We start from the raw sequence: 18,385 nt of genomic DNA, 5'->3' as shown, positions 1-18,385 counted from the left end.
GACACGGTGAGCTCGTAGCAAAGTTCGGTATGGCTCACATTACGCTTTGTTTTTGAACCATTTCAGATCGCTCTAGTCTGGGGAGCTGTAATGTGAAAACAAGCCATTTCCAATACAAGTTATTGTTAGGGTGTTTGGGCTTTGTCTGTTTGTTTTTTAAAACTTCTGTTGGGTTTTCCATATGCCACTTAGATAAGAGCTGTTCTGAACTACTAGCTTGAAAAATTATCTGTCCAGAAGAAGCGTATAAAAATGCTTTAAGAACAGCAACTATAAAAATGTTCCAAAAAACCTGCTATACATTTCAGATCTCCATCTTCATGAAAAATTGTTTTGTTTAGAATAAAACGAGATCAGACAGCACCAACAGGAACGGGTCTTCTGACCTTAAAAGCTCTTAAAAGCACTGCCACTCGCACACGGCTGGTGGAGAGGAGCGAGCACGAAGAAATGAGAGGGGCCAGTAGGGTTTTCTGGGGAGAGAGCCAGAGCATCCACATGCAAGAAAGATGGGCAAAAGGAGTTCAGGGCAAGGGAGAGGCAACAGGCACTCACCCCATCCAAGTGAGCAGACAAAGCTGTCCTGGGGCAGGAAGGTGAAGGAGAGGGGCTTTTGCGGGGACGTGTGGGATCCCACCCTGGCACACCACGCAGACTTACAGATGATGTTTGCTGGCCAGCACTCCCTGCCCAGCAGGTAGGTTATTGTGCTACTGGATGCCTGTAGCTACTTCTGTGATATCAGAGAGATTTTTTTTTCTCTTTTTTTTCATTGCTTTGTTTTAAACTCCAACATGGAATTACTTAGAGCTGAGACAAAACCTGTTATTTTTGAGGAGGAAAATAGGTCAGAGGAAGTGATAGAGCATTAAAATCACAACAGCAGTACACAGCACGTGCGTTTTAAAGTGATGACGTGGGGGCCTCTGGAAGGGCAACGAAGCTGGTGAAGGGTCTGGAGAACAAGTCTTAGGGGGAGCGGCCGAGGGAGCTGGGGTCGTTCCGCTTGGAGAAAAGAAGGCTCAGGGGAGACCTTCCTGTACTGTACCATCACCTTAAAGGAGGCTGTAGCAAGGTGGGGATTGGGCTCTTCTCCCAAGCACCAAGCGATAAGACAACGGGAAATGGCCCCAAGTTGCGCTACGGGAGGTTTAGGTTGGATACCAGGAGAAATTTCTTTACTGGCAGGGTTGTGCTGCGCTGGAACAGGCTGCCCAGGGAAATGGCTGGGTCCCCATCCCTGGAGGTCTTCGTGACCTCTCTCTCAGACGTGACCTCTCATACACAAATTCTGCAGTTAACTTACACGATTACAGACGAAAAACGACGTACTTGTTGCATAAAACTGTAGGCAGTGACAGCAGGATACAGAGCCCAGTGAACTTAAAATAAAACAACACCAAGCTTTCCAAATCCCAGCCGGAACTGGCTTCCAAGACTAAAGGAAACATTAAAGAAGTAGTATACTCTATTTAATGATATCTTGGTCATCGAATAAATTATTCATATACTAACCAGCACAAGCTTCTTGGAAAGCAATACCCACGTGGAAATTCCTGATTCCTAGGTCCTTAAGGCTACGCTCACAGGAGCCGTCTTCCACAGACACACGGTTAACTTACACGGGTAAATGCTGCTAGAAGCAACGGACACTACACACGTTAACAGCAAAACGGCTTCTTAAAGCATTTGGTCCTCGATTATACCGAACTTGTCCCAAGACACTTAAACCTTGCCAGCACTGTAGGTGCTTAAACTTCCTGAGGTGGATCAAGGGAAGCCTGAGACTGAACTGCTCATCGCTACGCGCGTCTCTGGAAATGCTGGGTGTCGGCACCAATGCTTGCTTGTATGACCTCTGCCTCCTTAAAACCCCAGTTCTACAACTGAACAGATTATTCTAAACATTTTTCTTTTGACTGTAATAATATCTCAAAAGTCTTAAATTAACGAAAACATCGAGTTGAAACATTTCTGGCTAATACCACTGAGAAAAGATGAGCAGTCAGAAGAACACAATTAAGGTACAAACGTTTGACTAAGACGCTGAGACCTAACTTTTCCCAAGTTAATGAAATTTTCTGAAGTAACTACAGCACAAAGGGAGACTGCGCGGAGCTGGAAGAAGACATCTGCCACCGGAACAGACAAAAGAGTTTCAGACGAGTCCCAGATTGATTTTTATGAAGGACTGATGTATAATGCACACGGTGATGCTGAACACTTCCCGATTTCACATAAGAAATAAGACTGTGCAAGGACTGATGCTCGTTAGTTACACTGTGTGATGCTTGGTATAAAGTTGTGTATCAGATACGGATACCGAGAAGTATCCCCAATTAAATGAAAAGTTATCTTTTTAAATACCCTGCTGTACGCTTCTTCCAGCAGCGAGAAACCACCCCGAACGCCCAAACAGAGCAGCTCTCCTGAGTTCGCACTTAAGGAACACACGTAGCGCTGTCCCAGCACTGACATATGCCATTCCGACAGATGTCCAGCCCGTAACCCCCTTACAGGGAACAGATTTCTCAATGGCGTTTACTGGTGACATCTGCTTCAATGGCAGATGCCCACGTCTTTTCAAAGACGTGCAGCTCTGCCGAAAAAGCCCGTCTTTCTACATGAGTTACATTCCCTACAATTAAATAAAGTGTTGTTTTTTAAAAAATATTTTACCTACAATTTCATGCTTTCTTGTAGACAGCTAACGACAAATGCTAGGAAACTAGATTCTTGATTAATTTTCTTTACAATTACCCATCAATTAAATACATTTCTCAAGGTGCTTCAAAATTCCCGTTACTACACACAAAAACTCCATTAAAAATTAGCACTCACATGTCAAATAACTCCTATCTGCGCATCCACGTTCCATTTTTAGTTGTAACAGAAAAGACCAAATGAGAGAGATGAGTGTGTGTTTTCTCTGTTTTCTTAATTAGCATCTGAAAGGGACGAAGCTTATTTTAGCTGATAAAATCTATTTTTTCTGATGCTTTACACAATAGTCAGCGCAGGATATGGTAGATGGTTTTCCAGCGAGTTATTAAACACAAATTAAAAGCTTCTTTGATCTCTCTATGGTGGGCTTTGGAAATGCAAAAACGTATGTGACAGGGTTTGTAGAAGGTGCTCAGGTTTGGTCTAACCTACTTAAAAGCAACCCAGCAGGAACTTTATCCAGAGACTGACTCTTTTGGCACCCTTATTGTGCTGAACAGTGGGCCACTGGCTTGTTTGTTGGGGATGGCAGATGGTTGCATTTGTTGTGCACCTCCACTTCACACCAAATTTTCAGTGGAGGTCTGGCTGCTGAGGGGAGGGAAGCAATGGGCAGTGGCACCTGTCCCTGCTGCTTCCACGTCCAGCTCCAACAGGAGGGGAGAGAACGAAGAGAAACCACCAGAGTAGTCCAGAAACTCAATATATCAAAAATAACAATAAGAAAAAAAATAACAACAGCAACAAAAAGCACAGTATATAACTTAGCAGTACACAGCTTTTAGTACACAGCTGAAATATTTTTCCTTCATTACAGTGGACGCCTTTGAGTTAAAAATTGTAATGCTCTATAGCAAAAAATAATGCTTCGCCTAGGAATTAAAACCATCTAAAGTAGTTAGATGCTACCAACATCTGAATATCTAGATGCTGGGAGTGAAATAAGTGTTACTCAAAGTATGGGAAAATGCTGGAAATTAAACCTTTCTGCAAATACGCTGCATGTCCTGCTGCACTTCAACAGCAGTGATGGTGTGTTCAGATAAGAGATAAATCAAAAAATCATAGTCATACGTTGCTGAATCATTAAGACAATACAGACAAATATTGTTACTGATTCAAGAGCCATTTTAACTTCAGAATATGGCTTAACCTAGCAATATTTCTTGTTTCTGATTTCACTAGTTAGCGGATAATTATTGCTTGAAAATACTAATCATTACGCAAGAAAACAGATTTAGAAATACTGAAGGGAAAGATTTGAAAGATTAAACTTTCAAGCTGACAAACGTTATAAGTATAAAACCGCGCTTTTATTTTCTATATAACGTTCTGCACGCACACCACCGCAGCTGCTAGAATTCTCGGAATATATCAGAACAGCCTCTGCAACACGCACAGGTCGTATGTAAGCGCGTGCTTGGCTGAGGCTCGTTTTGGTTTCCTGACGGAAGGAAGCGTTTTCAAAGCAGCCCCCCCAGCGCGAGGAGCAGCACTGCTCCCCGGGGCGCCTCTGCTGCTGGAGACGCGCGTCGGCGCCCGGGCAGCGTGTGCGTGTGCAGCTGTGAACGCAAGTGGGCGTATAAATAAATTATATTTAGGTTATGAAATGGATTAAAAATTACAAAATTACAAAATATTTAATATAAAATAATTTTTTAATAAAGCCAACTTGCCATCATGATGAATTGCCCAATTCTGATCAGTGAGGTCAGTGGATTTTATGCCCAATTAGCAAAAAATATTTTTGTCCACACGCGAATTGTTTAAGCAAAATATTCGCCCTAGTTTTACTTACCCAGACAAGCCTGTTAGGTATTGAAGATAACAGTACGTGCTATTGCTACTTTGGAAGCCAATTCTTGCATGGCTTTTCAATGCATTTGAAGACAGACCCTATTTTCTAAATACCTCCTGCTTGTAGGTTTTTAAGTGCTTAATAGGCACTGCGGTGTCTTACTGAAATATTTTCAGCCAGCTAAATTAAAATGCTTTAATCTCTAAAAGTACTGATGTGAAAGTGAGCCTTTTAAAAAATTATTTTGGATAAATGAAAGCATTTGGTGAATCCCAATTTGAATTGAAAAAAAAAAAACTGTCGACCACTGCACACTAGTATTACTTTGTGCAGTCAAATCAATAAAAATTAGCCTTAAGAGGACCACTATAGAAAGAAACTGCATCATATTTTAAGATGACAAGGTGAAGCTTAAATTATCTGAATTAAAACTTTTTTTTTTTTAACATTCTACAAACACTAACGTAGTTGTATTCAATTGTTGACTGAAATTTCATCTTGGGATATAGTTTTTAAAGCTCAATTCCTTTTAATGATAGTATTTTCTCTGTAAAGAAAACGGTTACTAGCTTCAGATTCAAGCAACATAGTGGAGAGCTTTCTGAAAACCTCAGACCTTAAGAGTCTAGAACGCAGCAAGAAAACGCACATCACTTGGAACTTGCTCCATTAAAGCACCCTACTTCCATTCTCTTTCCTCTGGAAAGAACATCAGACATCAAAGAGGGAGACTGCTGCCCCAGATACAACACCCACTTGTTCGTAACACTGCTGGCGCTAAAGCCTCCAGAAAAGGAACCAGAAGGTCTCCCACAGATGTGGATTCGGGTAGATGCTACGTTTCTGAAAGAAGACTGATGTAACGGACATCCTGGGAAGATCTGTGTTCCAGGGTACCTGGAGCCTATTCATGAATTTATTTCCATTTTTTCTTTCCTTTTTTTCCCCATTTTTTTATTTCCATTTTTTTCAGCCTCTATTCACTGCTGTTTCTTGATGAATCCTGCACCTTCCCCCAGCCACTTAAGGCACCCCCAGCATTCTCCCTCCCCTTTGACTATTTCCTGTTAGCTTTTTACAAATAGCTCGTGTTAATACTCTTTGTTCCAAGCAGTTTGTTCTTCCACCAGCAGGAATCTTGTCTCAGTCACCTTCAACCAGAGACTTGACCCAAAACTCGATCTGTCATACTAACTGTCTTCTGGTCAATAGAAATAAATAGTTTTCTTTCAGACTTTCACAAAAATCTATAAAAAGCTCAGTCAAAAAAGATAGCTTTTGTGCTCTATAATCTGCAGTATGCTATGCTAAAATACATACTGGAGTCATTCAGATTCTGAGGATATTGATATTGAGCACACAGATATTCTCCTTATGGCACTGCATAAATAAGCATGAAAAAACATATCAAAAGATAAACTGCTTATAATTAAATGCATATTTTTGTATGGTCTGTCATTTCAGAATATGCCTGGAGGGATCATAGCTCTCAACTTTATCTACTAGTTTACAATGAACTACAACAACAGCAAAAGCTGTACCGGTATTTTTAGAACTGAACCACACTTGAATTCTGTGCGTGACAAACCAACAACTCTTTCCCGTTGAGAACCTCAGTTCAATGAAGCAGACTATGATGGTAGCACCCTTGCATCGGATTTTTCACCAAGGTAAATTGTTTAAGGTAAATCGTTTAAGGGATAACTGTAAAGAACCAACCTTTATTCTTCAAGAACTACAAGCTAAGCATATCAGTCGCAAGCAGACTAAAAAGCCCCAGACACATTGGAATATAGGGAACATTTTGCAGTAGCAACATGTTAATAGTACAGTAGCTACAGTTAAGCAGGTATTTAGTTTTTGCTTAGAGCTCTGCATTTTTTACTATTGAATAACTTCGTTTTATTTCTAATAGCACGTACTCCTTCGTAAACAGCCTCTGTATTTCATTTTCTCATGAAGAGTATGGAAAAATTGGCACAAAGTGTTGCATCCCTTCTGCATGGTATCTAGTATGTCAAAAAACAGCGTATTCATTGGGGTAGTGCTCACCTGCCGTGATGTCGTCATCAACCAGATCGTGCTCTTCCTCTTGAACTTTTGCCTCTGTTCCCAACGCATCTGGGCTTGCCGTCGCAGTTTGAATGGCTTCCGTGGTTACTCCAGCTGGAAAAATAACAGCCGAACACCCACAAAAGTCAGTGATTGTGGTAGATAACATCCTTCCATTAGGAAAAAACACACATTACCTTCTGACTCAAGGTAATGCTATGAAACACAGATAAAGCAAAAGGAAACTATGTTCTGACTTCCCTTAGCGCTCTGTGCAGCTTTCAGAAACCTACCTCTTAAAAACCTTTTCCACAAAGTAAATATCTCCTATCTTCTTTTTACATCACCTTCTAGCACAATTAAAAATATCAGACACACAGATACACTAAAATCTTCAGCCAAAAACCTAACATACTTGGCCAAATAACGGAGGAGTTCCAGCAGGATTCCTCCTACCTCTCCCCTTAATGCTCATCTCTCGCCGAAGAAGGGCTGTTTCCACACCACCTGCAGAGTACGTTCATTCATCTGAGTCCTTCCACATCATTTTGGCTGTGATGCATCAGTTAATTGCTGTTGGACATACATTACGGACGCCAAATCGTGCCACGTACCAGCAGCACGTGATTCAAGTTATAATTCACTGGTTTATACGCTGCCTGGCTGTAATCTTTAATTAGTCCCTATACAGCCTTTACCGCAACTCAATCAAGGCATTATCAAATGAAGTGTTTTGCTAAGGGTGAAAAAGTACAGCCTCACAAATAGTCTTCCCAAAGAGCTTTAGGAAAGCTAAAAGAGCAGACTGACGAGAAGCCCTGATAAGATTTCTTTCCTCCCGATACACCCTTTATGTCAGCCTATACTATCAAAAATCTTTTTATATGAAGAGATTGCTGCTTTACTGATTGCGGCGTTAGGTTTGCCAGCTATAGAGGCATTAAGTCCCCATTAAAAAAAGGACCACAGCCCTTTGTCAGCACCAACCAGATTTCAACAAGAAATGAAGTCTCTGGAAATGACTTTGCCTTCGGGAAGGTGAACAGCTCTGCACTGCCCCGAGCCGGCACTTGGCACTGGGTGAAGGAGAACTGCCTGCTGTGCTTGCTGCTTCTCTGCCGTTTTTATATCTTCTTTATGAGAATATTAACAGGCACTACTTCAGCTTTGAGTAGTTTTCATGTAATAAAAGTCTCGTCTCTCCAAACATACAGATTTGATTGATAAATGAAAAGGAGCTGGTACCATCACAAGGCACAAGGGAAGGATCTCTCTCAGGGGGTCGGCTGCATGCACGAAAGTTTGTGAATCCACATCCCAAAGCCAGTTAACCCCGAGTCTTTAACATTCTCATGAATATGCTAGTTTTTATGTTTTAGTACAGTTGTTAAATACTAAGCACTCACTACACAAAGTAATACTTACACTCTGTGGTAACAGTGATTGCCTGACACAGCAATTCCTATTCTAACTTTTATTCTGACACTACCTCTGTAAAAAGAAGCTAGTACGTTTTAATAACTTTCCGAATGTCCTTCTCATTATGTCAACATACATAAAAGCAGTGACAATAAATGTAAAACCAGGCTGGGACAAGCTGCCAATCAATAGCCTATCACTTCATTAAGCATGCTGGCAGGACTGCACAGAGATCACACGCAATTACAAATTGCACGTGAACCTTATTCGGGACACTTTTAAAAATGGAGTTTAATGCTACGATGCAGCTGCGCCAGCTCCCGGGTATCACCCAGTGCGGTCTTTACCAGCTTCAGTAAGGACACCAGGGCTCCAGCACCGCTTTGTCAAAATACTTTTTGCTGTTCACCTTCCACCACCAACATTTCCTAACAGTACTATTTGCAAATACCCACTGGAGTCGGTCAGTGTGCTGAAGGGAAAAGAGGAGGTTATTTCTGGGGCACTGCTTCACATTTTGCATTCTGGTTAACACAAGAAGCTGGTAATCTCTGCAGACGTAGCAAGCATACCGCTGTTTCCTAAATATCACTTCCATAGTCTAGAATTCTTTGATTTCCTTCCACACACAGAGAAGGGTACAGAGTTTCCATGTCTTTTGAAAACTGCAGGATGAAGCCTCTACTGATGAGCTTTCATCTCAGAGGGTGCATTTTCTGTGCTTAAATACTCCAGTCAGTAGGAGCCAAGGGTCCAGCTGTCCCTAAAAGGTAAGTTTAGGCTGGGTCAAAACTCAAAGGCTTTGATTTTTTTTAGTTACTACATCACTTCTTTCATTGCTTTCTATCCCTGAGTTACTGAAAAGAGGCTGAACTTTCATATTAGATGTGCTACGCCTTTCCAGAGTGCTTAGCAGGACTAGTAATAACGCAGCGGAAGGAAGAAAGTGCTTTTGCTTGAGTTGGTTCCAAGCTCAGCATATGAAAAGTTACAAGTTTATTACAATTATATACAATTAAAATAAAATTTTAAGTACAATCATTCTGATTAAATAGATTTAAACATTCCCTAAAAAACAATGAACAGATAAAAACAAAAGGGGAGAAAAATAACAGTTGCAAAAATAATTCAGGCAATAAATTATTGCTTCCTTTCAAAGAAAATCTAGTAAGAAGGAACATGTATCCTTGGACACAAATGCCTTCTACATAATTCATCAAAAATTACCAAAATTGTCTTAGAAACAGGTTTTAGAAGTAAAAAGCTCATAAAAAATGGAATGCATTAAAAATAAGCCAGTTGACGTATTAGGAAACATTGGAAAATTAGGCAAGATTCACTCATATTAGAAACTTACACCATTTAGAAATGTACAACTCTTTACTGCAGCATCATAAAACCGCTCATTTAATATATCAAAACGTTGCGGTGCAAATGTAATTCATTTAATTCTTTGTGCTCTGTTAAGTCAAACCTTGCGCGAGTAGAATGATCAACCAGATGTATAAATAGCAAAGTCTTTGGGGTCCAATCAAAGTATCCTTACTCAACAAAAACTCCCATTTAAATCAATGGAAGTTTAATTAAGTTTTACTCAATTAATCTGGCTTTAAATAAAACTTTCTAACAGATATATATATCTACTAGAAATATATTATTAAAAACTAACATAATATTTGTTATTATAGACTTACCATATTTGTTTTGTTTTCCAGTGATAACACGGATTATTATTTGAAGCAGTTTAAAGAAATTTTTCTCTCTTTAATTTGATTCTGCTGCATTATTTAGGATTTCCACTTTAAAAGAAACAATAATTTGCTACAAGCGTCTACCTGGACGAATGGGGTTTTAGCAATACGGGAAGCACCAGAAGTGTCTATACTTAATTTCTAGACAGAATTTATTGAAAACGGATTTCTGCAGTGACTGACCAGCGCTGCCCCGCATCCCCGCAGCCCCGATGACAGACAGCCTGCCTGCCTCGCATTAATTCCCTTCACACCGCTCCTATCGATCCCGGCCCGCTCCCCAGCCTCTCCGCACACACTGCCTGTCTGCTGCCTCCACCGCATCAGCACATGCACACAAAGGCCATGGCAAGATAACCTTTTGCTTTCCATTAAAGACATAGTAACCATTTTCCTATCTGCAGTAACATCACATATTTAAAAATACATCAGTCTCCCCGCTGCTTAGCGGCCTAACCCACTACCAGAAGATTTCGGGGGCTCCACCGCACGCAGCCTGTGAAATGGCCGCTTCGGTGCTTGGTGTAAATGTTACGTTGATCTCCATAAAAACAAAGAACAAAATACTCAGCAAAGACATCCCTTAAAAAATCACTTTGCAGAATCCATTTTACATGGAATACAGTCCTTACTCTTAACATTAGTAGGTAACGGAGGAAGAAATTTTCCCTTTTTGAGCTCTACCTGGAAACCCTTCCTCACGGAAAACCACCGTGCACTACGCAGAAACAATCTCCTGCTGGGAAAAGAAGGAGCAGGCAAGGCCACGGCAAACATTTACAGCTGCAGGACAACCTCAGCAGACAGGACATGAATGAGGCTTTGAAAGCTTCACTGCTTTCCTCCGTGTGGGAGCCTGAAAAATACCAATGGCTAAACCACCTCCAATACTTTTAATTCTTGGCATTGCCTACACATCCGTTAACATTCGATTTGGGGTTGACGAGCTGACGTGCCGATTTTGGGTGTGAAGGCCCAAATCAACCACAGATTCATCGCTCGCCCTAGGCCGCGCTGTGTAACTGCGCCCAACCTGCCCGACCCCCCAAGCTCCCACCCGCGGCTGCGGAGGCCACAGGGGCGCAGCGGGGCCTCCTCGAGGTGATCCTCCTTGAAGCCTCCCTGGTCTTCCGCCTGCTCCTCCTCCCGCTGCCCAGGCGTCAAAGTGAGCCGGGGGCTGCTTACAGCGTCTCCAAATAGTTCTGTCTTGCACACGTCTGCTTCTCTGAGAGACGCGCGGGGGCATCGTTCACAACCAACGGCTTTGAGGTGGCAGACAGGTTGGGATCCAGCACTGACCTGACAAATCAGGACTTGGTATGAATATGAACTCGGATCGTAAATTTCGTATTTACAATCTTCAGCGTAATGGCTGAACACTGTCTGTAGCCCAATAAACACGCTCTGCTTTTACTGTAGGGCTTCCCCTTTCTCTTTTTCATCAAAGACACTAACGTGAAATGGGAACTCAGTTTTCAGAAAGAATCCACCTGGTCCTGCCGCTTACCCTGCAGAGCCGCGATTCTCTCACTGAGACATCTCAGCTGGCTGCTTAGAAACAAAGAGGGGATAACATAATAAATATGGTGCACACTGAGCAAAGCAATCACTTTCAGCCAGAATGATGAAAAGTCTTCCTGTAGGATAGCAACAACTTTTTAAATACACCTATGAAAAGAACACTTAATCATGACAAAGTCTGGACTATTTTTTTCAGCACCTCTGTATTATATATTCTTATTCAGACTCACTCCAACAGCTAGAGTATCCAGTAAATAATAAATGCGTGCTGTCAGACATGCCTTTCCCCCCCTTTTTATTTCTACAATGAGTAGTTTTTTCCCAAAGGCTGACTGATCTCCCTGTTAAGAGAGACCTACAACCCCACGCTTGTATAATCCCTACGTGAAGTAACCATGGAATGAGAACAAAACCAAGCACTGCTTATGCTGGCAGATGACCACCTACAAACACAAAAAGCGCTTGTTGAACGGCTCCATCCTGCTCCAAGACACCACGAAGCCAACACTTAGCAGGACCCTGGCAAGACGCTGGGCACTTCTACACTGCGTATCCCGAGCTGGTCAAAGTTCTGCCGATGCTCTGAATCAACCCGAAGCACGAGATGACAACTGTCAAGTGCCGAGCCAGAGCTAATGGACCTTTTTTCCAGCAGGATGCTTTAGGGTGGACTCTGCGGCGCTGAAACGATTACGTGGCTGGGCAGAGCTTCACTCCATCCATCATGTACCAAATAGAAAATAAGTCATAAATAAATAATTTGTATTCTTAGCCTATACGTTACAAACCAAAACCTTCTTGAGGCTTAAACTGATGAAACCCCCATCCTGCACCAGTGGCTGCTGCCAGGCCCATGGAAGCCACACGAGGTCGAGGAGCTTGGGGACAACTCCCAGGCCAGGCAGCAGCTCTGGCACTGACAACACACCCTGCCCTGGCCCTTTGTGCGCTCCCTTTCAAAAACCTCACCTTATCTGCACAAAACGAGCAGAAAACACACAGGTGACAGTTACAAACCAGGCCTATTTCCAGTTGTTGGCTTTCTTCGTCTTTCCTTTAAACGTGTATTTAGCAGATTTCCTTCCTGCCACCTTGGCAGCTTCTTGCTCACTCACGATCTCAGCACCCAAATTATTTAATTACAATTTGTAGTACACTACAGATGGATAAAAAATTCTGAATTAATTTCTTGCCAAATATGCTAATAATGCCAGGTGTTAAGTTATTAACGTGTGACAGCCCTTGACCCTAAGAAAATATAATCACCAAAAAGAGAGAATTAAAAAGTAAAATAGGTTACAGACATAGTCTAAGTGGGTACACCACAGGCTACTGCAGTTGCCTATGTACAAACAATATCACCAAGTGACTTCCACAACTCTACCACTTGCAAGTTTCAGGTCTGTGTTTGGTGTCATCGTGTACAAAATCCTAAGGTCTTATTTGACATTCAGCAGGGTATTCTCATTGTTTGCAATGTGTTTTAACAGGTAGTGGTCAAAGATCAGAAGATACTAATCTCTAATCCAAGACTTCCCGTTCCACATCTGATAGTTCACCACCGTCAAATGAATAAATAACTAGATGCAGCGGGAAATAACAGATTTTACGGCTCACTTACTTCATAAAGCGAAGTGTCCTGTCCTGTCCTGTCCCATTCCCCCCAAAAAAACATCTTTCCTCTTCGCTAATTTTTATTTGCACATTTGCACTGACTGTGAGATATCTGAGTATGTTTAGACCACCAACGTCATGTTTCAACCCAAGACGGAACCGGGAAGGGAGAAATATGAATAGAAGACACCATGCACAGTCTTCTGTGCCACCACCTTACTAGTAAAAGGCTTATTTTCGTGAAAAACAGGCAATTCCTTCTGGGCTGGGCTAACCGGATTCAGATACCACCATGCCACAAGAAGACTTCATGAAGTTTTATAATCAGCCACCCCCCCAAATCTCCATTACAGATGCAACTACTGCCTTCAACATGGCTACAGAAGCACAACCAAGATCCTCTGTCACGCCTCAGCATGTATTTAAATGATTCAAGCATTTCTGCAGAAGGCAACGTAGGATGCTGCAGAGTCTAAATTAACATATTCTGGTGGAGCTTGAAAGTGAAAAAGCTTTAGAACTACATTAGAAATGCACTTTCCAGTGCTATAATGACTGTAATAGATCTACAGGAACATGTTATTACTCCATTAAGTCTCCTATGTCATTTGGAAGACTATTCATATCAAACAAGTGATTTAGAGGATAAAAAAAAAAGTAGCATCTTAAGAACAATCAATTACTGTACAGTGTAGAGCTATTAAAGTATTAACTGGTAAACAAACTTATAAAAACAAATGAAAAATGAAACAAACTGACAGATGTAAAACAAAACAAAACCTTCATAGAGTAAAATACCTGTGAAATGAAAAACTGCAGAATAAAATCACAACAGAGGTACAGAAACCTAACTGTACTTTACACACTCAATCCTAACACTTTCAGCTGATCATCAGGTTGTTAGGGAACATAACATACAAATTGTGTGCATAAATCTAAGCAAACCAATTAAAAACACAGTTTAAAAAAATATATATCTTGCATTTTTATTGTGTAAATACTGAGAAGTGATAGAAAAATGAATCCATGAGAATATTAGAAAAAAATTACAAATTTGTTACTAAATATGAAGCCTTAGTTATTGTTTCTGCAAATGTTACCATACATTGCAAAAAAATCTGAATTAAATAAACATTCATTTTGATGAAACAGTTTCCTAAGATGCCATATTCAATACACGCTGGGGTACCAGCTCACATTTTTCTGTGTTCATCAAAATGCAAAAACGGGTATGGGAATAAAACCTGGCCGAGCACGTACTTTTTCACTGAAGTAACTGGCAGTGTGATTGAAACAAAAGTTCTAAAATTTGTACCTCTATTGTTCACTATACTCTCTCTTGCATTAGTTAAAAGATTATTTAAAGATAATCCAGTGCAAATTCGCCTTTCAAGTTCCCAAACGCATTTCATCAAAAAGCTGGGGGACACGAGAGTTAGCTTGATCTTGTTGAGTAAGGTCATGTTCCAAACTGTTATTGGATCTGTGCGCTGAATATGCAAATGGTGAAAAGATTTCATCTCTGTTTGCTAGTACCACACACTTGAGACATTCAAGACTCAATTAAATGCATATGACTAAGTATCATATCAGCAGCAAACTTTATTAGGGATTAGCATTTGTTTCAATTAAAAGGGAACCTGCTACGTCCAAAAAGCAATATAAGAATATAAGAATAAAATGAATATAAGAAGTATTGTAAAGCAGTAAGATGTGCTGGACACAAATATGCTGATAATATTTTATGCCCCTTTATAAAGAGGGGAGTTAGGGAGAAGTGGAGGATGAAAGAAACAAAGCGGTATTTCTTGATTTATTGTATTTCTTCTGCTTGCCTTTCTAGCTTAAAACTATGCTTTTCAGAAATCCACTGCATCCATTTGGGCCATTTAAATTATTTTTATCCCCTTCAATTCCTCCCCAGACCTTTTAAAAAAGGTATTCTCTATTATCATGTCCTATATTAGAACTAAGGAAACATCTGTATACTTCACTCCCTAACCACAAGAGCAAGCTTTTTAGTTCCTTAAGTATTTCATTTGTCCTTTCTGATACCACAATTATTACTCCTCTTCAGGATGACAGCATCTTTGTGTATGCTCTTGGAGACAGTAACACTATTAAGTGCCATCTCTGCCCTGCCATTCAGGAGAAGCACAAACTTGGTTCAAGTTATATAGTTTTCAACACTGCTAATATAAAAAAAATGAATTTCAATTTGCTACTCATCATCTGTTTTACAGGTTTTCAATATCTGTGCTTTAACAATATTGAACATTTACATTCAAGTCATTCATTCAGCCGTACTCCTCAGCTGATTTCTCTATTTTTTCCTGTTTTAAAACCTTCTTGTTGGTTCTGAAAGATAAGTTTATCTTAATTTAGTGTTAAATCAAATGCTATGCTTTGATCTGCTAGTAATTAGTAAAAATCCCAAATACTGCTGTATGCATACTTGAATTGAATACATAAAAATACTGGAGTTTTTTTTTTTTAAACCAGTCAGCCCCTGGCTATTAAACAGCTGTATAAAAACAAATGCCATCCACGCCTACGGCCTGAACACAGGCACAAGAGGCAGAACAAAGTATTACGCTCCCAGCTGATGCACATGCAAAATAGGGCTGCACACTCTTCTCAAGCTTTCAACTGGAAGTGTGTAAGTAATGACAAGTACCAGAAATGGCAAAAGGATTGGAATTCGTATGAATTACCAGTTGGTTTCAAGTACACTAAACAGAAGTTCCTTTTTTGGAACCAGCCCGCTGGCTAAAGCAAGCAGGCATTACAAAGAAGTTTACATACACTTCAACAACACAATTATGCCCATAACCTTGCACCCAACGAGGTCAATCAGCATTACTCCAGAGGAAAGAAATTAGTGGTCATCAACAGTTGCTATAGCAGCTACCCCCGAGACTAGAGGGCAACTACAGCTGTATTCCACAAACTGCGTACAACTGACCTCAGAAAAGGATCAATTAAAAAATAAATCCCAACTTACCGAATGGCACAAATACCTATCAGCACGAATCAAGGCTCTCTGGCATGTACGTACAACGCTTATTATTCGCTGCCTGGCTGCACGCCTAACTGCGCAGCAACATCCCCGTAATAAGGCAAATGCTACATGGCTAAAGGCTGTAATTAACAACAGCTTAGCCTCACCAGCAAATTCTTAACATCACCTGAAAACACTGTGTTCCATGTAATTTATGCATTCAATTTAGATTTAATAAGATTATTACACATCTCTCAAAAATCAATTGGTATTTAATAGAGATCCTTCCCTGAATAGAAACCACATTCTTCAGTAGAAGAAGAATCACATCTTAAGAAAAATGGATGTCTACTACTTAAAAGCAAACATTCTCATCCATTAAAATATATTTTTTTACTGCTTTGTTATGTATGGCAGGTGTGTTTATATCTCTTTATATCTTTATATTGTGTCATTGTTCTATAAAGGCAAGTTTCTAGACAGATAATTGAGCAGAGTATCTTATGACGCTGACACATCTTCCAAGAATAGATTCTTAGAGCCTGGACGATCTCTGCTTTGTTATCAACAAATAAAATGAAAATAGCTGATCTGGAGAAAAACATAACAGTTTAAACAGTGGTCAGTAACGATTGATTTTATTTTGAGAAGGAATATTAGATTGCATATCACAGTATTAATTCAAGAGATATGTGCACAGTTACAGTCAGAAGCCTGATGTTTTGGTAAATACATATTTGCATGCAGTGGCTCAAGGTACACACAAGACTTATGTGCCCTTGATAATACTAAATTCTGTTAAAACCCTTCTCTGCCCATCAACCAACTGTTCCAAATAAGGCCAATCATTCAGAAATGTAAGCAATTCTCACAGGTTGCAAGCAAAGTATTTAAAAGAAATTCCCTGTATCTTTCCACTTACAAGTGCAATGTTTTAATGGACAGCATTTTATCAAAAGGGATCAGCTGATTTTTAAGATTAACCCTGTTTGGTCCATAATCATACAAAACTACAAATTGTTTCATCTGACAGTTTTAAGATTTTAAATTTGTACTGGTGTAATGCATTTCATTTCTTCAGTTAACACCCAATCAACTAACAAAAAAAAAGAAATGAGGACATGAAGATGTTAGAAAACAATTGTTATGAAAAACAGTTTTCTCTTAAAACCACATTAAATAATTGAAGTAGTGTTACAGAATTGCATTCATAGCAATATTTTAAATTGCCTTCTACCAAATATCCAGAGAAAGCAGACCAAGTGAATAATAAGGTGACTGTGTTAACACAAGTGACATCAGGAAAGGGACACGAATTTGACAGAGAAAATCAGAAAGAGGAGGAGTAAATGATTCAAAAGAATTGGTAATAGCATATATAATCTAAGCTAAGTCAGAAGGTTAGCATGAACAGCCAGTTACCAGAAAAAGACTATGCAGAGGCCTGTATAAAATGACTCACTGTTTTTTAAAATTAACAAATTGTATCTTTAAATTCTCTTGCATTTTATAAATTGCAAGAGAGATGAAAAAGGAACAGCTCTCATTCTTGATATACTTCTGGGACAACTTAAGACGTCTTGGCAGAGCACTGCAAGACATCTTCTCTGTTGCTTCTGCGCTCTACACGCATTTTGCAAAACCAGCTTAAGCTTCTAACACCCTAAAGCCCCTTAACTTTTAGTTTTAGACTTCTCTCAAGCGTTCTGTGTTGCAACATCAAAGGAAGTACTGTAATCTCATGCTCACCTGATTAACCATCACCATAAATTACTGCCTAATGAATCCTCGATAACTATTCTACCATCTCTGCCCAATGTCTCCTTGCAGCGCTTGGTAGCCAGTGTTTCTGAACACCCAGCTGGGCTGGAATCACCTCAGATGCCAAGCAGATGCTGATGGACATTTCCTGCATTAGCTCCTTTCAGCATCCTTTGATACTTTGGGGATACCAAAGGATCCCTTTATAGCCATTTCTATAATTTTATTATAGACTCCTTGAAAAAAAGAGTCTGTGCTTTACCACCAGTAGCTTGTAATTTTATCAGCCCTTTTCATAGTAGATTTCTTCCCTGAAACCTACAAACTACAGCCTAGCCCCTCAGCAGCATGGATGGCCTTTGCAAAAGCCCCTTCATTCCCAAAGATAGGTACCGAAATGCTCTATTTACCTGATCAGCACCAGGGATCTTAGCACAATTTCACGATTGTGAAATCACTTTGAAGATTTCCAGAAACTGTTATATATAACCCAAATGCATTTTTTTGTAGTAGTGTTCATAAATTTGCTTGTGAAATTCCCTTTTTTTGGCCTTTATCTAGCAACCAATTATTTTCAGATTAAACACAGGGTTACTTACGTGATATAACACTGTCAATGTACTGTGGCAAATACGGAGCCCACGCATCAATTGTCTCTTTCCGACCTGCCTGTTCGATTCTTCTCAGTTCTGCTAACAATAAGGCCTGGGCAGCTTCTCTTACCTATAAAACCAACCGGAAAAT

The 18,385-nt window shown here is 40.2% G+C and overlaps 1 protein-coding gene across 5 annotated transcripts in view; it reads right to left on the bottom strand.

Moving 5' to 3' along the window:
• The window catches only part of LOC310888633 (WD repeat-containing protein 7), a 114,382-nt gene that overhangs the window by 66,501 nt on the left and 29,496 nt on the right, over positions 1–18,385 (bottom strand). For all 5 annotated transcript variants that reach the window (XM_083815529.1, XM_083815532.1, XM_083815533.1 and 2 more), the window contains 2 exons: positions 18,241–18,364; positions 6,575–6,688 (listed from right to left, as the gene is read on the bottom strand). In XM_083815529.1, the coding sequence (XP_083671655.1) occupies positions 6,575–6,688; positions 18,241–18,364 (238 nt within the window). The remainder of the gene's footprint in view (positions 1–6,574; positions 6,689–18,240; positions 18,365–18,385) is intronic.

The sequence above is a fragment of the Anser anser genome (assembly GCF_964211835.1).
Source record: "Anser anser genome assembly, chromosome: W".
NCBI classification, from domain to species: domain Eukaryota; kingdom Metazoa; phylum Chordata; class Aves; order Anseriformes; family Anatidae; genus Anser; species Anser anser.
Note: the sequence above shows the minus strand (reverse complement) of the source record. Positions and strands in the feature narration are given on the sequence as shown.